Genomic DNA, 20,856 nt, shown 5'->3' with positions numbered 1-20,856 from the left:
AAGTTGCTAATTCATACACAGGCAAACATGAGATTAGGGAATTAATTACAGAAAGATCAAAAAGTCTGAGAAATGGGCAATTTATTTCAACAAAGGGAAAGAACTAATTTTGCTACAGTGGGAAAAAGTGTGGAATTCAAAAATTGCTGCATTTAACTGTATCCCTATTTATCGCTGCACAATGTCTTTATCTTAATGTCTCAATTCCCTCTACTTTCTTTTCACACCATGGTATTGAATGAGAAATATATCAAGTTAACTGATTGTTTGACATATCTGATCTAGAGTGGCTTCTACACCACTCTTCTCTCTCTTTAATCTCCCGGTAAATATTTTTGACTTTGACATTTACAATATTGGAAATGACAGGTGCCTGAGGGCAAATGCATAGAAGCAGTTAGGATCAGAACTGTTTGCTAAGGATTACTTTTTAAAACAGAGCACAATGTAACTAGTTTTTATTGAATCCTTGAAGTGTAGAACCAAATAAATCTCATTTATTGAGAAAGAAAACAATCCAAACAATTATAAACCCCAGAAATTAACAGAAGCACTTAAACCTTTAGTACAAACATATTTATTTCTCAAACTCAGACATTTGTCTAAAATACACTTATGATCTAAATACCCTTCTCCCTTCTTCCTTTACAACATACCATTTTAATCTGTTTGTTTATAGGATGAAAGCCTTAAGGAAAGCCTTATTCACATTCCCACAAAAGAAAGAAAGAAAGATTTGTCTCTAGGCCTGAGTAGACGCACCAATCCTGGTAGAGGCACCAGTCCTAATAAAAGACACGTAAGAGGATGGATAGTCCATTATCAATAAATTCCTATAAATATAGCTAAGCAGTTCATTAAATTATTCAGATGCACTTATTGAGCTCCTATTATGTGCAAAATATTGTTCCAAAGGCACTCTTCCTTAGATATAAAGTCGGCCACTGAAATAACTTCAGGAGTTTAGGACTTTGAGACACTCAAGTATCCTAATGACAGGAAATGTTTGCTGCTGCTGCTGCTGCTGCCTAAAGTACCCAGTTTATTTCTAGGGAACAGCTCAGGCGTTGGAAGAATATAATTCTAACTTAAGCATTAATAAAAGATGGAGTTAAGGAGTGGTTGTACCTTTATGACATAACTCAAACGACAATGTGAAGTACATTCTGATGATCTAAAATGCAAGGCAGTCTAGGAAATGACACCAGTTTAAAAAGAAACCAGTACCAACTTCAAAATAAACCAGGATATCGATTGGTTGCAATTTATAGGAAAAATTAAAATATAGAACTACTAACCCCTCCCCTAGGACTGAAGTCATACTTCCTCAGACACACTGCCATCATTGGGAAGCATGAAAGGAAACTGGCAAAATTCAAAGCATATTAAATAATTAAATAATACAGCCAAGTTTTGCGTGTGTGGCCCCAAAGACTTTGCAACATATCTTTCAACATTACAGTGGTAGGAACAGAAATTGAGGAAATTATAAGTATTTTCTCAGAGACAGCTTACAGATTTCTTATACTTCTCAAAGTGAAAACATGACACATCGCCACTATAACACAAGCTATTTTGTCTATCACCCATAAGACACAACTTCACAGGACATCAGGCTTCCAAGGTCTAAGTGCTTCCTTCACATGCCCCAGTTGGGTTTTTCCCCCTGAACTAAATAGGTTCTCTTTTCAGGTCAAGTGTTATCTATTGGCAAAGTACCTTCAGGTTAAATATACTTGCATCATTTCTGTATCCCTGAAGTCAAGCCTCCATTTAGAAGCTTAAACTCGTTTCCTGGTCTCTCTATTCAGGACTTCCCACATGTACTTCACGTGGAAAGGAGAGAGACTTATTCCAGAAGAGCGATGCTATTTCCAGCTCATGCCTGGCCTCAGAAAGTCAAACTCAGCCTTATCTGAAAAGAGCCTCAGTAGTCTCCCATTCAGAAACTTGCAATTCCTATTATTTTCTAAATATGATGATTAAATAAAATTAAATGCAAATAATAAACAGTAGTTAAATAAAAAAAACTTAAAATAAATTAAAAAATACATGGCACGGCAGTTTTCAAAGAATAAAGGTCAATTTCCAGTAAATTCACATTCCTTTCTGTACCAGTTTCTATAATACAATGAGTGGGCAACACTGCCCTCTAAAGGGCTTATTATGTTACATCCCTTAGTTCACCTGATGGGAAAGTGCCTCAGGATGCAATGACCAGTGTGCACACACATTCTTCTTTTACTTCTGGGACACAGTCTGTTCTTGACCTTCAGTGAATGACTCTGAAGACCATGGAGCTCCTAGAGAGGGCATGAGACTTCGTGAAAGCTCATTGAGGGGATCAGAAACTAACATCTGTTGCAGTGGTTTTCAAACTTTAGTAGGCATCAGAATCACCCTGTGGCCTTGTTTAAATACAGTTTGCTGGGCCCCACCTGCAGTTTCTGATTCCGTAAGTGAGGGGTTGAGCCCAAGAATCTGGCTTCCTAACAAGTTCCCAGGTGATGCTAATGCTGTCAGCGGCCATTCTTTGTGAGCCGGACATTGGACTAGGCCCTTGATCTCACATAATACAACAGGATGAGGTTTTAGCATCTGTTTTACAGACCAGGAAGCCAAGTCTCAGAGAGATTAAGTGGCTAAGATCACACAGTAGTGAAGAAGTCTGTAATAAACCCAGGACTGTCTAACTCAACACCATTGCTTTCTTCTCTACACTACGCTGTCAGTAAAGGAGGCTATTAGTCACTTCATCTTCCTTTCCTCAGCTTCTTCCTGCAAAGGAGCAGCACTTAGTTGACTGCTTGGTTGGTTTACCACCTCAGATAACCTGGAGGTCTGGACATGAAGCCATCCAGGGAGGTCCACACTATGCCTAGGCTGGACCTGTGAGTGCATAAGCTGAGAAGTGGGGACAACATGTCAGCAGAGGGGCCTCTCATGGGTCCTGAACCCTCCTACACTGTTCAGAGATTGCTTGCTCTGGACTCTGGAGGTTTTCATACTCAGAAACTCTAGAAGAAAGGTTTTAAAGTTAATATCTCCTTTCACAGGCATTCCGTGGACCTCAGAGCCTAGTGGGGCTTGGAGAGGATCAGGACTTGGCCATGTCTGCACACCCTCTCCAGCCTTGGCTCAAACCAAGGGCACGGGGGCAGGGATCACACACGAACTTAAAACAGGAGTGCCCAATGATGTGAAGCCTGAATGGTTTTGATACAGGAAAACTAGTTTTCAGGTCACATATCCTACTAGGATAGGGCAAGTAAAAAGTCCCTAGCACTCAACCCCAGGCAGGATGTCACAGTGATGGGAAAAGTAGGGACGTGAGGACCCCTCCCCCCCATACACACACTTCAAGAAAAGTTTTTCTCATCCTTTGCATTCAGCTCCTAACGCAGCTTGGTGTTTTCCTGAGGGACCTACAAATCTGGAGCATCCCACGGGGATGGTTTCTGGCCTCGGTCATTAGGGGAAAGGATGTTCTCAGAAAAACAGCGCTGAGAGCTGGTCAGCAGAGGTCTTTAGGTGGTGGCCACGGCTGGACTTCGTGCAGAACTGCACTCTGGACTCCAGCTGCTCACTGAGTTCATCCAGAGCCCCCGTGCAGGACTCCAGGCTCTCTGCCAGTTTCTGAATCTTGGCCTTCAGCACGGCCTGGCTAACCTTGGTGGCCCCCTCGGCCTGCCTGGGGATGAGGAAGCCACGTGAGCCGAAGAAGACAACGAAGTAGACGGAGTTGTACAGAGCGATGGAGGCGTTCCTGCCGCACTGCAGCAGCTGGCGGTCCCCGCAGCCCTGCCAGCGGCAGAAGAACTCGAGGCAGCTTAGGAGCTCACGCATCTGGTCCTGGCAGGTGGCGGCGATCTCCTGCACCCTCCGCACCTCCCGGGAGTTGCAGAAGATCAGGGAGAGGTCAGACGTGATGGTGACTGCCCCTCCGGCGGTGGCCACCCCCAGCCCCACAGCCGATGCCAGGAGCGAGACCCCCAGGGTGACCGGGCTGAGCGAGAGCCCCACGATGGCGGTGACGGCGCCCACCGCGCTCAGCGAGCTGCCCGCCACGTTCGCCGCCAGGGAGCGCCTGCGGAGGCGCTCGAGACGCCGGGCCACCTCGCGCAGGCGCAGCAGCTGGCCGTGCAGTCGGCCCCGGCGGTCCAGCAACAGACCGTGGAAGCGCCGCAGCGCTTCGGTGCCCTGCAGCTCCCAGGCCGCCGGCGCCTCCATGCCCTGCAGGGACACAGACACGCAGTTAGCCCGCAGTCTCCGTGCTTAATGGTGGCTCCCGCCCGCGGGTTCGCCTACGCAAGCGGGGAGTTGGCAAAAGTTAAATATAACAGCTACTTTCACACAAGGGGAAACGGGTCATTTTCCAGTGAGTCATGTGTCAAGTTCTCAAAGATCAGTTCTGTAAGCTGGGACAACTTTCACAAATTTTCAGGACCTTAAATCCACATGTGCAAATAAGAATATTGCTATCCTCTGCTTTTCTCCCAGAGAACGCTAAGGATGGACTTTATTAACTACATGTTAAATAAGATGTAAACTCAGGGAGGAGAGAGTGGTGATGTTAGAAAGCTACTGCAATACTCAGGCCTCTGCTCTATTTGAAAGATAACACTACAAGTGGTAGGTTGGACCCGTTTACAAAGTCCTTTTGTGACATGAAGACTTGGATCTTAACAGTTTTGCAATACAGTTTTTCCCCCTCACTGATGAGTGAAAAATATGTCACCAAAAACTCAAAACTCACATTGTCTATCAAATGTAAGAAACTAATCTAAGTTAGATGCTTGCCTGAAGCAACCCTTCTACCTGTTATTCTTTCAGGCTCTTATCTTAGAATTAAGCCTAAAATGTGGTTTGCACTATTTATTCAAACTCAAGCTCATCAGGTCTCACTCTTTGATGGGTGCTTAATTAAAACTAAATTATATTAAATTAATATCACTGTCTTTATTAAGAAAGCTTCCTTTTAAAAATGAGTAACAGTTGAATAAAATAAAGTGGCTCCAATTTTTTTGTTTAACAACTCATCGAGGGCTACCTTGTACCAAGTTCAATTGAAGCCAATTGCAGATGACTAACAAAGAAAACTATATATCCTTGGATAAAAGTACATCCTTCCTAGTTGCCAAAAATTCCCATCTTCATATCTACTGTACTTATCATTAATAGGAACTTCTTAAAAGTGGCAAATAAGCCATGGAAATAGAGCATTTCAATCTTGTGAGATATCAGAGCAGAAATTATTCTCACTTGAAAGATGAGGAAATTGAAACACAGACCAGTTTTAGATGTAGTTGATTTTTCACAGAGCCCAGTCTAGAATCTTGGTCTACTGACTTCTAGGTCTTAATTTTACTTGCATGCCTACAAAATTCCACCCACCAGTAATAAATTTCCAAGTAAAGACATCTCTTAGCAAAATGAGAAAAAGTCACTCAAAATATCTCATGGACCAAGGATATATGTACATATATAACCCATTATTACAAGTCCAATAGCTATTTTTCAGATAATATCCCTTTAGGCTCCCCACTTACCACTCACTTTTGGCTATCTCCAGGAAAGAGAAATCTGAGGCTGTTTCTGGATGAGCATGCTTTATAGTTTCAGAGAACCAATGACTGCCCTGGGAAAGCCTTGTCTCATTCTGAGAATTTGCCATTTCCTGTCCTGGCTCCTGCTGCCTTCATCCAGAAGGATGTGACATGGTGGAAAATGACCTGCCAAGCACACAGTACATCCCGTATTTAGGAAATGAACATTGTTGCTTTCCCCCAAACGCAGGAAAAGAACTGCAGGCTCTTCCCCAACTTGAAACAAGTGTTGTCATTCTCCCAGGGGGTATACCCTGCCTTTCCTCTCCTGAGAATAGCTAATGACGTTATCTGGGAGGGCATCAAAGGCACCCCAGGCTGACCAATTATAGTGTTTCTTGAGAGGCCACCATTATAAAGTCTTTTTTTTTTTTTTTAAAGAAAAAGGGGACGGGCAGGGGACAACTCTTATGTTTGACATAGTTACTTAAGTCCACTCCTGTATTTTAAAAAGCATTGTGAATCTTTAAGTGGTTGAAACATGTGATCCAATCAGCATGAAGCCTTAAAAAACCCAGAAAGGCCACACCCACAGGAAGTGCTGCGTGCAGTTTGGGGCATCTCCAGCTGAGAGAAGATTTTGGAGGTCTCAGAAAGGGCACACTGCAGGCCAAATACGTCAGAAAAATCTGTGGGGTCAGGCTGCACAGGGAGCTAATTATACACTTTCAACAGCAGCCGGGATTCGCCTTCCCGGGTTTTCATTTAAGTAGCAATTGTAGCCCATGCAACAGTTAAATGAACGGATTCTATCCCCAGGTTAATGAAGCGTGGGCAGTTCTCTGAATAATTCAGGAGGGAAAAAGGAGTACAGCGTTTGTGGATGCTTTCTGGGGCATACACATAGGTAGCTGGAGCTCAGCCTGGAAGCCTCTGACCACAGGATCCCAAATACATCATCCTTTTAACACTACATTCAAATAAGGAAGGCCAAATTTGTTTCTCACTTAAATAATTATTGTCTCAACTCTCTGGTTCACCTGGAAAGTCTTAACAGCCATATCTTTCTGAAACACAATTAACTTCCCCACCTTTATAACTGTACTTTGTATTTATCAACACAGGCCATTTGCTACTACTCACAACCATGGTCCTTTTGAACCTGATTTTTCTGAATTTGGTCCAAGTCCAAATGTTCTGGTTATAACTCCTCAAAGAATAAATATAACCTTAGTCAAGATGCCTTCAATATTACCTGCACTTTTGAAGTAAGAGGTGGGAAAATATCTTTCTCTGTCCCCACAGACATAATCATTCCAAATGGGATGTAAGCCAGAACTGAGGGTGGGGAGGCTGTGGGCCAGGAGGGACCGTACCCTGATTCTTCGGTTCCCATATGCTCTTCCAACTTCCCCGGACATGTGTATGTTGGGTTTAGATGGATACAATTAAATCTTTATTTCATGGATGAGGCATTTGCTGGGATACAGAGAGGGTCATCATCTTTAGAGCATCAGTAATCATAGAACAGAGCTAGGATGAGAAAGTAGAAGGTATAGGAGAATGGACAGCATGTGTACTCACCTCATGCCATATTCTGAGGAATTTGTTTTTCTCTGTGTTGTATACCAATTTGCTTCATATTTGTTTCTCTATGGAGCAAAAAGAATCCAGTCATTTGACAGTGTGCGCTAGTTGAAGTTTTACTGACTGTAAAACTTGGTACTTCGCATTATTTACAAAAATTGACACAAACATGACACTTTTGACAGCATTTATTTACTTTCATCTATTTAAGCACAATAAGAAATGTGAAGAATAACTGAAAATAGTTTAATCAAAAATTTTATGTGGGCAGTTCCTCCCTACACACACACACACACGAAGTCTACACACAGCACCCTCAAACTTCTTTTCTAATTTGTTTTTTGGGGCACTTGTAACACATTACCTAAGAGAGACTGCACTGAAAATGGTGGGTGACCCTCAGATTAACCTTCAGAGCTATTAAATCCAGGATGCAGCTAAACCATGCCATTAACGGTACCAGCTTGAATTTTGAGTCCTGGATCCACAGGAAATACAGTGCAACAAAGAAGAGAGGAAGAGAGCTTTTCTAAGCACAGGGATCTCCAGACTCCAGGCCTGGTGAGTCTGAATCAGGAGGTCTGGTGTGGTGTCTGGGCAAATGTAGGTGTGATTCTGACCTGCATCTGGGTTGTGAACCACTGCTCTAGAAGCTGTGAATTTTCTGACCACTAGTTACACAGCAGCAGGAACAACAGGGCTAGTAGATAGCAGTTTGTTAGTTAGGTGTTCATACAGTTATGTTATTAACAACCCATTCATTTTGGGTCCCTGGTTAATACTATTACTTTTTAAAGATGAAGTGATAATGATGATCGGGACCTCCTAGAGATCTAGAGAGGCCTGGGCCATGTCCTTATTTTGAGGCTCTTGGTGAATTAACAAAAAATGAAGAAATTCTAAAATAAGATATAAAAACTTATGGTTTAATTCTTTTAATTGCAATGTAATATGCGTATATCTTGCAATGTCAGTATTTTGCTATTGACAAGATAACCACGGGGTTTATAAAATACTAATTCATAGTGTAATAATGAATTATGTGTCATATAGTGGCAATGTGACACAAGTTTAGCATTATATGACGACGACTTTTTCCTTTTAATGTTTATCAATATAGCTCAGTGATTATCCATAGAACCCCTTTAGGAGACAACATCAAAAGTGTAAAATCAAGACAATTTATGAATGTGAGGTTTAGGCCAAAGGTCTTTGAGACTTTCCTTTGTAATAGGTCCTAATGTGTACAATTACTCAAAAAAATAGAAGTTAAAGTAATAACACATATCCATCTGAGGATTTTGCCCATGTTTTTGTCAATTTCATGAAACTGTAAGTGTTCCAGCACATACTTAAGCTCTCAAATTGCTTATTGAATTAAGCTAAAGAAAAGCACTTTGTTCTCTTGAAGAAATGCCATTATTTTCATAATAATTTGATGAGAATTTGGCATGAAATTATCTCTTGTACTATACAATCTGGTAGGAAACTTACAGCCGTTATTCTGCAGAGGACTTTCAGGATATCTACATCGCACGACATCTCAACTATTATTGTCCTAAACTCATAGAATTGCACAGGAAAAATAAGACCCAGTGAACACTGAACTCCAGCCATTTTCTTTTCTCCAGATTGGCCTACAATCTTTGTTAATGTACACATACATCCTTAACCACTAGTGTTTAAACATTGCTCTGTGTTCTTTTTTCCACTTAAAGTTCCTGCAGATACACACTTCTCTATGTTGACACAGTCCTCACCTCTTGTCATTTTTAATAGCTATGTAATAATCCTATTGTTTGCTTAGTCATTTCCATATTAGACAGTTGGATTGCTTCCAGTTTTTTCCCTATTATAACTTGAGTTGCCAGGAACATCTGTGTAAACTTCCCCCCCGTGGATTATTTCTTTGGGGAAACATTCACAAATGGGAAAAATACCAGATGAAGGAGAATGAGTATTTTCATGGTTTTGGTTCCACGTTGCTATATTACTTTCCAGAAGAACCAATTTATAATGTCATTAGCTTTGTAATAATCTCAGCTGCAGGCTGTGAGACTGCTCAAAGTTTTGTTTGGTTTATTCCAGCTCCACGAGCATGTAGTGAGTACCTACTGTGTGCCAGACGTTATCCTCCATTCTAAGGATAAAAAGCTGAATAAGATACCAACCCTGCCCTCCAGAAGATGACAGTCCATTGGAGAGAAAGATGCAGAACAAATCATTTCAAGTCAATATGCAAAGTGCCACAGGTATGTGCACTAAAGAAGCCCAGGGAAAGTGCATACCCACAAAGTACTGAGGAAGAATTTCTGGAAGCAGTGATACTGAGCTGAACCTTGAGAATTGAATAGCAATTATTTGGACAAAATTTAGGAGGCTGAGGAAGGCCTGCTAAATGAACAGAATGGACAAAGGCACGGTGGAGTGTCCAGGATGCTTCAGGCAGTTTAGTATTGCTGAGCACAAAGTGGGAAACTGGGACTGTGTAAGGAAGAGGCTGAAGAGGTATGTAGGAGGCGAGTCATGATGGTTCTCAAATGCCATGTAGGGCAGAGGGAGCCATTGAAGGCTTTTAATCTATGACCTTACAGGGTTAGATATGACATCGCTAACAGTTGTATGAAGGATGGATTTTCAAGGTACACAGCTAAAAGCCAGGAGAAGAGTTAGGAGGCTCTTGAAGTAAATGAACAAGACTGTCATGGATTAGGACAGTGTTGGCAGTTTGGTATAAGAATGGAGTAGATAAAATAAAATACATATTTTAGAAGCAAAATTGGCAAATCATACTTAAAACTTCTGCTCAGATATGGTACCCATCATATCCACTTATATTCTATGTTCAATCAAGTCATGTGGCCAAGCCAACATCAATGGGATAGAAAAGTGTACTCCTCTCATGGGGGAGGCAAGAGGAAGAAATGAAAATCATCAGACCATCTATCAGAGTGCTTTCCTTAGAGGGGAGATATTCCAAGGTGAATGTGAAACCACCAATCATCTCATATACTCTCTTCCTCCTCAGTTATTTCTCTGGTGCCCCCGTATGAATGTAGAAAGAATCTCACTCTGACTAGTATAAACAAACTATTGCTATGATTCTGGGGGAACATGGTTGAGAATGGGAAGGGACCAAGGAAATTCTGGAGAACCAAAGATAGGAGGGTAGCAGCTGTTTTGTAGTTGGAAGAGCCTGTTTAGATTCCAATGACCAACCACTGTTCTTTCCTGTCCTTGTGTCAGCTTAAGAATCAAAGTTCTAGGACTGACCACTGGGTTGGCTGAGCTTAGGTCAAGTGTCCACCCCCTGACTGTACTGGATAAAGAAAGGAAGGGCGTGAATCACCTTCAGCTTCCAAATGAAAGATGGTACCAGAACTTCACCCTCCCACCAATAGTACATATAGTCAGGGAGAAAACATTTCATAGTGGAAATTATAGTGGGGGTGGCATATTAGGGAGAGGAAAACTGATGCTCAGGGGGAAAAAAGGAAAAGGAAAAGAAAACATCCACAATAAACCTCTCGATCTAATTTGACCCACCTGAAGTTTACTATAGTGCATGGTGGGAGTGTAGCTAATTCTTCTCCAGGCTGATCATTTTAATAAAATAGCAATATGCGCTTTTATAGATGTATTATTGCTGTCTTTGTCATATTGATTTGTTACCATTGTTCACATCTACTTCTAGAAATGTTATTCTCTTTCACTGATCAATGTACCTGTTTTTAATTCAGCAGGATATAATTTTGAAAATCACTGCTTCATAATGGGATTTTTATTTTTAAAGGGAGAATTTATCACCGTTTTTCTTTTTCTGGAAAAAAATGTACTCTTACTTGCTTATTCTTTTGGACAAAGCTGACACTGGTAACTCTTCAATTGCCTCAGTCTCCCACTGTGATCAACTGAAGTCAGTTTAAGTTTGTTCCACTTCCTCCTCCACAGGTATGCACACCTGCACACCAGAACACCTGGGATGATATGGGTGAAACATACATCACATCATTAATATAGAAGCGTTGGCCCCATGGGCCTTATTACAGCATATCTTCTTTACCATATGCCTTTTCCTCTGGTGCCAGAAAGACTGCAGCTGAGTCCACACCCCTCTGGTAGCCATGAAGATTCTTTTATCTACCAGGACACCAGGAAACTATCACCTTTGTCTCTCCCTTTCCCAGGCTTAGTCATTATCTCTCAAGTTCTCAGACATATACAACAATCACTGCAACCTGGATTATAACATCTGCTTGTTTCGTACATACAGAGCCATAATAAGTCTTAAGCCCTCCCTCAACTTTTAGACAACTTGAACAGCTTCATTTTTAGTGTGTCTCTTCCAGACAAGAGAATGTTGAATATTGGTTTTCTTTTTCTTTTTAACTTTGCTTAAAGCCTATTTTTAATAGAAGAATTCAGTCATTTCACATTAAACATGATAGTGAAGCAAGGGTGTATCTTCCAACACCCTGAAAGTTGATTGTTATTGCCCTAGTTATTTGTTGTTGCTTTTTTTCTAACAAATGGTTTCTTTATTGGGTTTTCAACTCTACTTGCTTTTGAATTAGGTGAAAAAATAACTTTTGTAGTCCACCCTTTTTCCTTACAAATTTAGCACTTTAAAATTTATTTCTGCCCTTACTTTCTATGCTAAAAAAAAAAAATGTTAAATGACCTTTGAAAAAACAGGACAGTGGTTTCTATAAGGTAGATCTCTATGTATAGAATGAAAACATGGCGCTTGAGTCCTGAGTCTGTGGTTCTATCCCCATAGATCATTTTCTGCCCTTTCTCTCTGGCCTGTTCTGTGCCCCAGCAGGCTTACTCCTGTGGACCGCCTCACTCAGGCTCCCTGGCCGGACGCTTTCGATTGCCAATGGAAAGCACCAGCAAGAGACTGGAGCATGAGAGGAAAGAAGTCAGAGTATTCCTTTCCTGTTTTCCCTCACTTCAGCTCCGTCTTTTGCAGTAACTGTATCCCTCTTTGGCTATAGTTCCATTGGATGGCCCTGACTCTATGGTTTCAAGTTTCACTGGGCTCCAGTTTACATATGTCCTCTCCTATGTACTGTAAGCTGTAGGAATGGTAATAGCTTTCCTCCATTGCAGATCTGTAGGTACCTCCCCATCTCCTCTTTGTTGGCTTAACACTGCTCAACCTCTTATAAGGAAACTTTTCCTTAAATCTCGCCACTTGAAACACCTGGGGTGTGTTCTTTTTCCTGCCAGGACCCTTTCTTATACAGACATTTTTCCTAGGTGAGACTCATAGCTGTCACTCAATGTATTGACAGGTCTCAGTTGATTTATTCATTCCATTATTGATGGACATTTATCATATTTTCAATTGACTTGTTTATTAGAAACAATGCTACATTGAACCTCCTTGCGTTGGGTATGTGTGTGTATGTGTGTGTACACACTTGGTATTTTCTGTAGGAGAGAGTCCTAAAATTGGAATGTTACATGTTTTGAACTTGATAAATGGCATACATATTTTGAATTTGAGAAATATTTTCTCTCCCTCCTAGGCCGAGAGTCAACAATTTCCTTTCCCGGGAATATACTTACATCTAATGAGCAACAAACAAGCTATAGCTAAGTGAGGCTCTGGTTTTAAAAAACAAAAAAAGTAAAGCTCCAGTAAAACATGCAGATTAGACCATTAATCCAAAGAAATCATGGATTTTTTAAAAAATACAGTAAGTCTTTATAAGGGCATTTCTAAATCCTACAGCTATTCAGACAATGTAATCCTTCAATCAGCTTTATTTCAAGGAAAGAGAACAATTTCTGACTATTTGAACTAATCCGACCAGGAAAAGTTTCAGTAGTCCATAAGTATACTAGATTAAGCACATGATTAAGCAAAAAAATCCAAAAAACATTCTGACGGTAAGTTTCAGAATACATCCACATACTATATAACTTTTCTTTGGCGCCCAGAAACCAAGATGTTGACTATCACACTGTAGATTTAAGTTTACAAGGCTGAATACCTCAAAAAGGAGGGTGGGTTCAAGGAGGCAAGATAGAGATGTGCATTGAGCACTGAATATAATAAATTAAAAATCTAAATTTCCATCAGTAGGGAAATGATTAAACTTTAGTGTTTCCATACTATGGAATATTGTGCTGCAGTTTTAAAATGTACTTCCTTGATAGTGAGGTTGAGCACTTTTCAGATGCTTACAGTGGTTTGGGGCCCATATCTTCCTATATGGATTATTTGCTCATATCTTTTGCCCAAATTTCTATTGTGTTGCTTTTTTTTCTTATCCACATATAGAAGGTTTACTATGATATAGATACTAATTCTTGTTACGTATGTAGCAAATATTTTCTTTTTCTTCCATTCAGTTTGCTTTAATTTTACTCCTGGTGTTTTGTGGTCCTCACATCATGTAACCAAATTATGAATCTATCAATATGGCTTTTTGCTTTTCTGTATCTTCTAATAACAATGATAATAGACTCTTCTAGGCTCTTAATACCACTTCAATTAATATTTGTGAATAGTAAGAAGTAGAAATTTAGTATCTTCTTCCAAATGGAAGGCCGACTATCCCAACATCTTTCCCAGAAGCCCCATCTTCTTGTCTTTCATGGACTCTGGTCATGCCCATCTCTAAACTGGTCACTGTGGACAGGCTGACTGGATATGCTGATTCGTTTAAGTCGATCGAGGCAGCAACTAGAGCTAATGATGGGGTCAGTCCCTCTCAATAAACTGAATGAATGAGGCGTAGTATCCAAAATAAATTCTGGAAAACTATTCCTTGTAGAAAGTACAATAAGTGCTGACAGCAAAAAACAAAACAAAACAAAACAAAACAAAAAACAGATGTCCACCGTATAACCTTATGACTTACTAAGTCCCCATATTTCTATTAATTTATTTGTCCATTCCTACATCAATACCACATTGTTTAAATTGCTAAAGGCTGTGTAGGCTTTATATCAGCTCATCATACCAGATAGCAAGGAAGTTATCCAAGACAACTAGAGTTGTGTCAAAGTGACCCACGAGGCAATGCTGGGTAGATAGCGGGACAATTAGAGCTTCACCAAGGAAAATAATTGCAATGAATTGAAATCCATCAAACATATATAAAACCATGAGTTCATAATGGGTTTTTTTAAATCCAGAAAACAAACCTTCCCCGCACCCCCCCAACTAACCGGTCACTTTTGGAGGATAGAAGGAAACTAATGCAATATCTTGGAAACTGGTAAATAAAAGGACAGAGCAAGGATTTATCCTGCCTTTCCTCTATGAACTTTACCACTAGGAGCAAGGAAGAGCTATAAAAGGCAGGAGAGGTTTGCACAACTCTGTGAATACACTAAAACCATTGAATTATACTCTTTAAATAAGTGAATTGTATGGTGTGTGAATTACATCTCTATAAAGTGGTTCAAGAAAGTCAAGAGAGTGGTTACTTTGGAGGAAGGAAGAGAGTTGAGATGGGGAATAGGACACACAGAGGGGCTTCTGGGGTGGCTAACAAGATTCTACTTCTTGACCTGGGTGGTGGTTACAAATATGTTCTCATTATAATAATTTGTCCTGTGCAGTTTTCTAATTTGTGCTTTATTTTTCAGTAATAAGTGAAGTAAATCATTACTATTGAAAGAGTGGGTGAGAAGCAGGAGCCCGGGGCTAATTCTTCACTGAGCCTTGTTGCCTGGAAATATGAGTTCAGGGTCCAATCTCTTCGAATTTCCTTGGAGATGATGGTGTGGGCAACAATTACTGGATTTTTTTTTTAATAGTTATCTTGTTTTAGAGAAGGTTTTACTCAGTTAAAAAACAGCTGTAGAAAGGCAAATGCTGTCTGATTCCTTTTAAATGAGGTATCTTAACTAGGCAAATTCATAGAAAGAAAGTAGAATAGTGGTTACCAGGGACTATTGGGAGGAAGAAACAGGAAGCTTTTGTTTAATGGGTACAGAGCTCCTGTTTGGGATGATGAAACCATTATGGAAATGGATAGATGTGGTTCACATTTCAATCAATAGACTCTGAGTAAAGCAGATTATTCTCCATAATGTGGGTGGGTCTCGTCTAATCGGTTGAAGACCTTAAAACCAAAGACTGAAGTTTTCCAAAGAATAAGCAAACCTGCCTCAAGATTGCCATGTCCACTCCTGCCTGAGTTTCCAGCCGGCCAATTTCACATTCAAAATTGCAACATCCACTTTTCCCTGAATTTCTAGCCTGCCAGTCTGCTCTACCAATTGGTAGCCTGCCAGTCTGCTCTACCAATTTTCTTGTTCCTGTTCTTGTGCTGTTCTTGTCCTCGTTGGTATCAGAGTTAAGCCAGGCTTATAAAACATTGTACAATGTTGTTAATATACCTAACGCCACTAAGCTGTACACGAAAAAATGGTTAAAATGCTAAATTTGATGTTATGTGTATCTTACCACAATAAAAAAAATACCACAAAACTGTACAGAAAGCAACTGTAGAAGAAGGAGGGGAGGCTCCCTATATGACTTAATAAACGAATTGAAGGAAAATGTAAACATTCTTGAAAAGATTAACCATATTAAGAAATTTATAGGGTCTAGAATTATCCTGAAAAGATGCCAGCCTTCATAAAGAGTCATGGGGAGCAGCAAATCTGGAGGCTATTGAGGAGAAGCTATACAGGTTCAATTCTGTGTTCTGTGATAAAACAGGTTTGACAGAAAAGAATCGGGAAAAAAAATCGATTGCTGGCATTATAAGAAAGGGAAAAGCTCTAGAACAGAAATCAAAATCCATGCACTCACTTGGACTTGTTCAGCTGGCAGCATATTCTACTGGATAGCTCTTCACCACAGGGTCAGCTTCATCTGAGAGGAGATCTTTTTACACCTCTCCATTCAGAGTCTCCTCTTCGCTCTCAGACTTTGTTCTTCTGCCTTGTATTCGTTGGGATTGTCCAGAGAAACAGAATCTATAAATAGAGAGAGAAAGATTGCTTTTAAATAATTGGCTCATACGATTGTAGGGAGGGCAGCTCTGAAATTTGTAAAGCAGGCTGGCAGCCTAGACATTCAGGGAAGAGTTGATGTTGCAATTTTGAGTGCAATTTGCAGGCCAGAAATTCAGACAGGAGTAGACAATTCTTTGGAAAACTTGTCTGTGCTTTCAAGGCCTTCAACTGATTAGATGAGACCCACCTACATTATGGAGAATGATCTGCTTTACTCAAAGTCTATTGATTTAAATGTAGATCACATCAAAAAAAAAAAAAATACCTTCATAGCAACATCTAGACTAGTGTTTGAGCAAACAACTGGGCACCATAGCCTAGCCACATTGACACGTATAATTAACACCACGTGCCTCATTCTCCAGGTCACAGTGCTTTGTTGGTGGACCAAGGGGGCCTCTTCTCCCTCCTGCTTCTCCAGAAATCATGGAATATCCCAGAATCCTTTCCACCAAAGAATTTTTCCCTGGCCTACCGCATCCTTTAGCACAAAGAGAAATATCTATCCACCAAAACATTTACCTCATTTTATTCTCCCATGTACTATTTCACTCTATCATCCCTATATCTTGACATGTTGGGTTCTCTTCAGGGTTGATTCAGCTTTCAATCAAACATCTTACTGAACAAGAGATTTTTTTTTAAATCTCTTTGCAAAATTAATTTTGAATTGTTGCTCATTTTTAGTTTAGGGAATTGCTATTACTTAAGTGATTATATCTTTACTCAAATGGAAGACTTACAGAATTGTGATTCTTATGATATGTTTTGTAAGTAAAGTTAATTTAAACATTTTTTAAAAAGTTATTGGTTTACTGCTGTTTTCCCATCTCCCAGAAGAGTACCTGGCATGTAATAGGAGCTCCATAAATATTTGTTGAATAAATCTGTTGATGTTTAGGTAATAATGTTATTTTAGACTCTTCTTGCATTCTAAGATAAATTGTAATTTGTTATGGTGCATTACTCTTTCAGAATGTCTAAATTAAATGTACTTATTGAGTGACTGATCAGTTCTTCTCTGTTCCTATATGGGATTGGGCCTGTTTTTTTTCTTGTGCTGTCTTTGTCCCGATATCAGAGATAAGCCAGGCATATTTCATATCACACAGCTTTGCATTTTATTCTGTGCTCTGGAATGGCTTGGATAGGATGGGAATTACTTTTTTTTTTTTTTTTTTAAGATTTTATTGAAGGGGAACAGGACTTTATTGGGGAACAGTGTGTACTTCCAAGACTTTTTTCCAAGTCAAGTTGTCCCTTCAATTTCGGTTGTGGAGGGTGCCATTCAGCTTCAAGTTGTTGTCCTTTCAGTCTTAGTTGTGGAGGGTGCAGCTCAGCTCCAGGTGCAGTAGCTGTTGCTAGTTGCAAGGGGCGCTGCCCACCACCCCTTGCGGGACTCAAGGAATCGAACTGGCAACCTTGTGGTTGAGAGCCTGCGCTCCAACCAACTGAGCCATCTGGGAGCTCAGCGGCAGCTCAGCTCAAGGTGTCGTGTTCAATCTTAGTTGCAGGGGGCGGAGCCCACCATCCCTTGTGGGACTCGAGGAATTGAACTGGCAACCTTGTGGTTGAGAGCCCACTGGCCCATGTGGGAATCGAACCGGCAGCCTTCGGAGTTAGGAGCACGGAGCTTCAACCACCTGAGCCACCAGGCCGGCCCCGGGAATTACTTTTTCCTCGACTATAGTAGCCCCCCATATCCACAGAGGATACATTCCAAGACCCTGAGTGGATGCCTGAAACTGTGGCTAGTACTGTACCCTATCTACATATACTAAGTTTTTTCATATACGTACAAACCTGTGATCAAGTTTAATTTATAAAATAGGCACAATAAGAGATTAACAACGATAACAAGAAATAGAACAATGTAATAAAAGTTATGTCAATGAGGCATTAATAAGGGTTACTTGAACACAAGCACTGGGGTATCACGGCAGTCAATCTGATAATCCAGACAGCTACTAAGTCACTAAAGGATGGGTAGTAAGTATCTACAGCATGGACACCCTGGGCAAAGGGATGATTCACATTCCAGACAGGATGAAGACTGGGATGCTCAAGATTTCATCATGCTCGGAACGACACAGTTTAAAACTTTTTGTTTATCTGTTGGTTATGAAAAAGAATTGTGATTTCTGGAATGTTCTATTTAATATTTTTTGGACTGCGGTTCATCGCAGGTAACCAAAACCGTGAAAGTAAAACCACAGATAAGGGGGACTACTGAATCTTCAAATGCACCTTTTTGCCATATTTGAGTTATGTACAAAGAGAGACATAAAACAAAGAAGTGGTCAGTGGAGACCACAATATCGACTTATCCTGATAAAAGCCGCGGGAGAGTTAGCTTCGCATGAAAGCCAAGTGAGCTTTCTGATACTGAACCACACAATTATATAAACGTAACCAGCCACGCCCAGCAGCACCGACAGGCAGGTCTCATCACAGGGGTATTATCCTGCCCTACAAGAAGTAGCACTTGCATTTTCTGGGGCTGACTGGCTCCCAAAGAAGAGAATGAAACCAAGCCCATCATGCTCAATTTATTATTTCAAATGCACCAATCAGATAAATCACCGCCTCCAAGAACACAGAAGATATACTAAATCGAGTTCCTTCACTTGAAAGATGAATTCATCTCCTGTTGCCACTGTAACAAATTACCACAAGCATAGTTACTTTAAAACAACACAAATTTATTTTCTAATAGTTCTGGAGGTCGGAGGTCCAAAATCCACTTAGCCGAGCTAAAGTCAAGGCATTGATAGGGCTGGTGCCTCCTGGACGCTCTGAGGGAGAATCTGTTTTCTTGCCTTGTTCAGCTTCTAGTGGTCACCTGTATTTCTGGACTTGGTGGCTCCTTCCTCCATCTCCAAGGTTCGTCACTCCCATCTCTGCTTCTGTCACCACATCACCTTCTTGTGTGCCTCTGACTCCTCCTGTGGCCTTCTTATAAGGACCCTTGTGATCATAGCAAGCCAACCAGATAACCCAGGATAACCTCCCCACCTCAGGATCCTTAACTTAAGCACATCTGCACAGCTCTTTTTGCCACATAAGGTCATGTAGTCACAGGTTCTGGGAATTAGGACGTGGACATGTTTGGGGCACCATTACTCAGCTTATGACAGGAAGTAATACCAAGAATTGGTTAAGAATGATTCCCCACTAATATTCCCTTGATTCTTGTTCTCTTAAACCATTCATTTAGCTATTAAGCTCGCGTCAAGCAGAGGTGTGTCTGATAGCCTCAAGAGAGGATCTCAGTGGCCTACAAGGTAGTCCTGCCCCACCTTCATGAGGCGACCCTTCCCTCTTACATCAATCAACTTTGTACCTTCCTCAGGATACTGGTGAGCAAGGGAGATTTTGCTCCTGAAAGGTTCCAAAATAGCTCCCTCTAATGCATTAATTAAATCATTCAATGCCATCCTGTAGCCAAGGCTGAAATTTTATTCGTTTTCCTATTACCCATTTTTATTATGCCTATCCATATTGTCCACATAGCACATCAGAGGGCCAGCAATGAGATTAAATGACAAAAGGACACTATTTCAATAATAATATGCACATGAAACTTCAATAACAAAATGCCAATAATGCTCAGAAAAAAGTTTTTAACATAAACCTCTTCCCTTCATCAAATATCCAGGGAGAAATTAATATCCAAGAAATGAAATCAAAATCATGAGACATTAAAGTTCAAGGAAAGTAACGTTTAAAACAAAATGATCTTGTTTTTGTGAGTTAAAACTCAAGGAAGTTAAAATCCAAAATTCATCTTCCCCAATTTCTTATTCTGCTCTGTTTCAGCTGGAGGGGATTTCAACGCCTCAGAGAAAGTCAGAGATCTTTCAGCAACTGCAGCGTAAGCTGTATCTCACTGGAATGGGGGCAGTTTCCACAGACTCTCCAAGTTAGAAAACAATAATACCAGCAAGTCTGTAATGTACCTTTTTTCTCTCTCCCTCTAAAGAGTCTATAGCTTTAGTAGAACATGCAACATGATTCTAGTACTAGTTCCCCACCCACCATATTCATAAAACAAGTGAATTCCGAGCAGGCACGCCAAGCAAAATATACACAGAATTAGTCACTTGGGTTGCTAAGAGTACTTTGTGTGGTCAAAGACTGTTGTAGAGACCACAGCCTCACCAAGATGTCAACTGATTGCTACCAAGAATCCGGAATCTGTCGCCTGTGAATTAAAATCCAGTTAGGAGAAATCTGTGCTAGCTACAGGGAAACTCCTGCACTGTGGCACCCTGTAGTCACCATTTCCATGAAGCTCCACTCAGGATACTGTCTCTTCTCTCAGGCAGAGCACCTGAGGGGGCATTGCCTTCTTGCAAAGTTTAGAAACGTGCAATGGCAACATCCTCCATCATCAGACCTTATTTGCGGAGCTGTGCTTTCCCACCCAGAATTCAAAGCCTTTTCATCCCCATGTCCCCTTTGATCTTTTGGTGCCTGCCCGGCAGCGCTGCAACGGAGGTGAACTCTGTCTAGTAACAGAGCTCCCACACGAACGAGTGAACATTTTTACCCTGTGCTGCCGTGGCTGTTTCCCCTGCCTCCCTCTGTGGAATTCCTGAGGCCTAAGAAAACCATCACCTGCGGAGGGTTTCTCCATCACATTTAAGTAACCAGTTTCTAGCAGTCTTGGGTTCCAGGAAAGGGAACGATCCGTGAGCCACATGAATGCAAACAGTCCATCCACCCTGCC

The 20,856-nt window shown here is 40.9% G+C and overlaps 1 protein-coding gene across 2 annotated transcripts in view; it reads right to left on the bottom strand.

Moving 5' to 3' along the window:
* Positions 1 to 440: 440 nt before the first annotated feature.
* APOLD1 (apolipoprotein L domain containing 1) overlaps positions 441 to 20,856 on the bottom strand; it is a 40,476-nt gene continuing 20,060 nt past the window's right edge. Inside the window, exons 4-8 of one of the 2 annotated variants that reach the window (XM_019744790.3) lie at positions 15,919 to 16,085; positions 10,976 to 11,110; positions 7,131 to 7,198; positions 5,550 to 5,732; positions 441 to 4,233 (exon numbers count right to left, since the gene is read on the bottom strand). In XM_019744790.3, coding sequence (XP_019600349.3) covers positions 3,490 to 4,230 — 741 coding nt within the window. In that variant the 5' untranslated portion in view covers positions 4,231 to 4,233; positions 5,550 to 5,732; positions 7,131 to 7,198; positions 10,976 to 11,110; positions 15,919 to 16,085 and the 3' untranslated portion in view covers positions 441 to 3,489. The remainder of the gene's footprint in view (positions 4,234 to 5,549; positions 5,733 to 7,130; positions 7,199 to 10,975; positions 11,111 to 15,918; positions 16,086 to 20,856) is intronic. The other variant, XM_019744795.3, reaches the window with a different exon arrangement.

Source organism: Rhinolophus sinicus, chromosome 1 (assembly GCF_057876585.1).
Source record: "Rhinolophus sinicus isolate RSI-liver-muscle chromosome 1, RSI-T2T, whole genome shotgun sequence".
Lineage (NCBI taxonomy): Eukaryota > Metazoa > Chordata > Mammalia > Chiroptera > Rhinolophidae > Rhinolophus > Rhinolophus sinicus.
The sequence above is the reverse complement of the archived record's forward strand: the minus strand, read 5'-3'. Positions and strand labels throughout refer to the sequence as shown.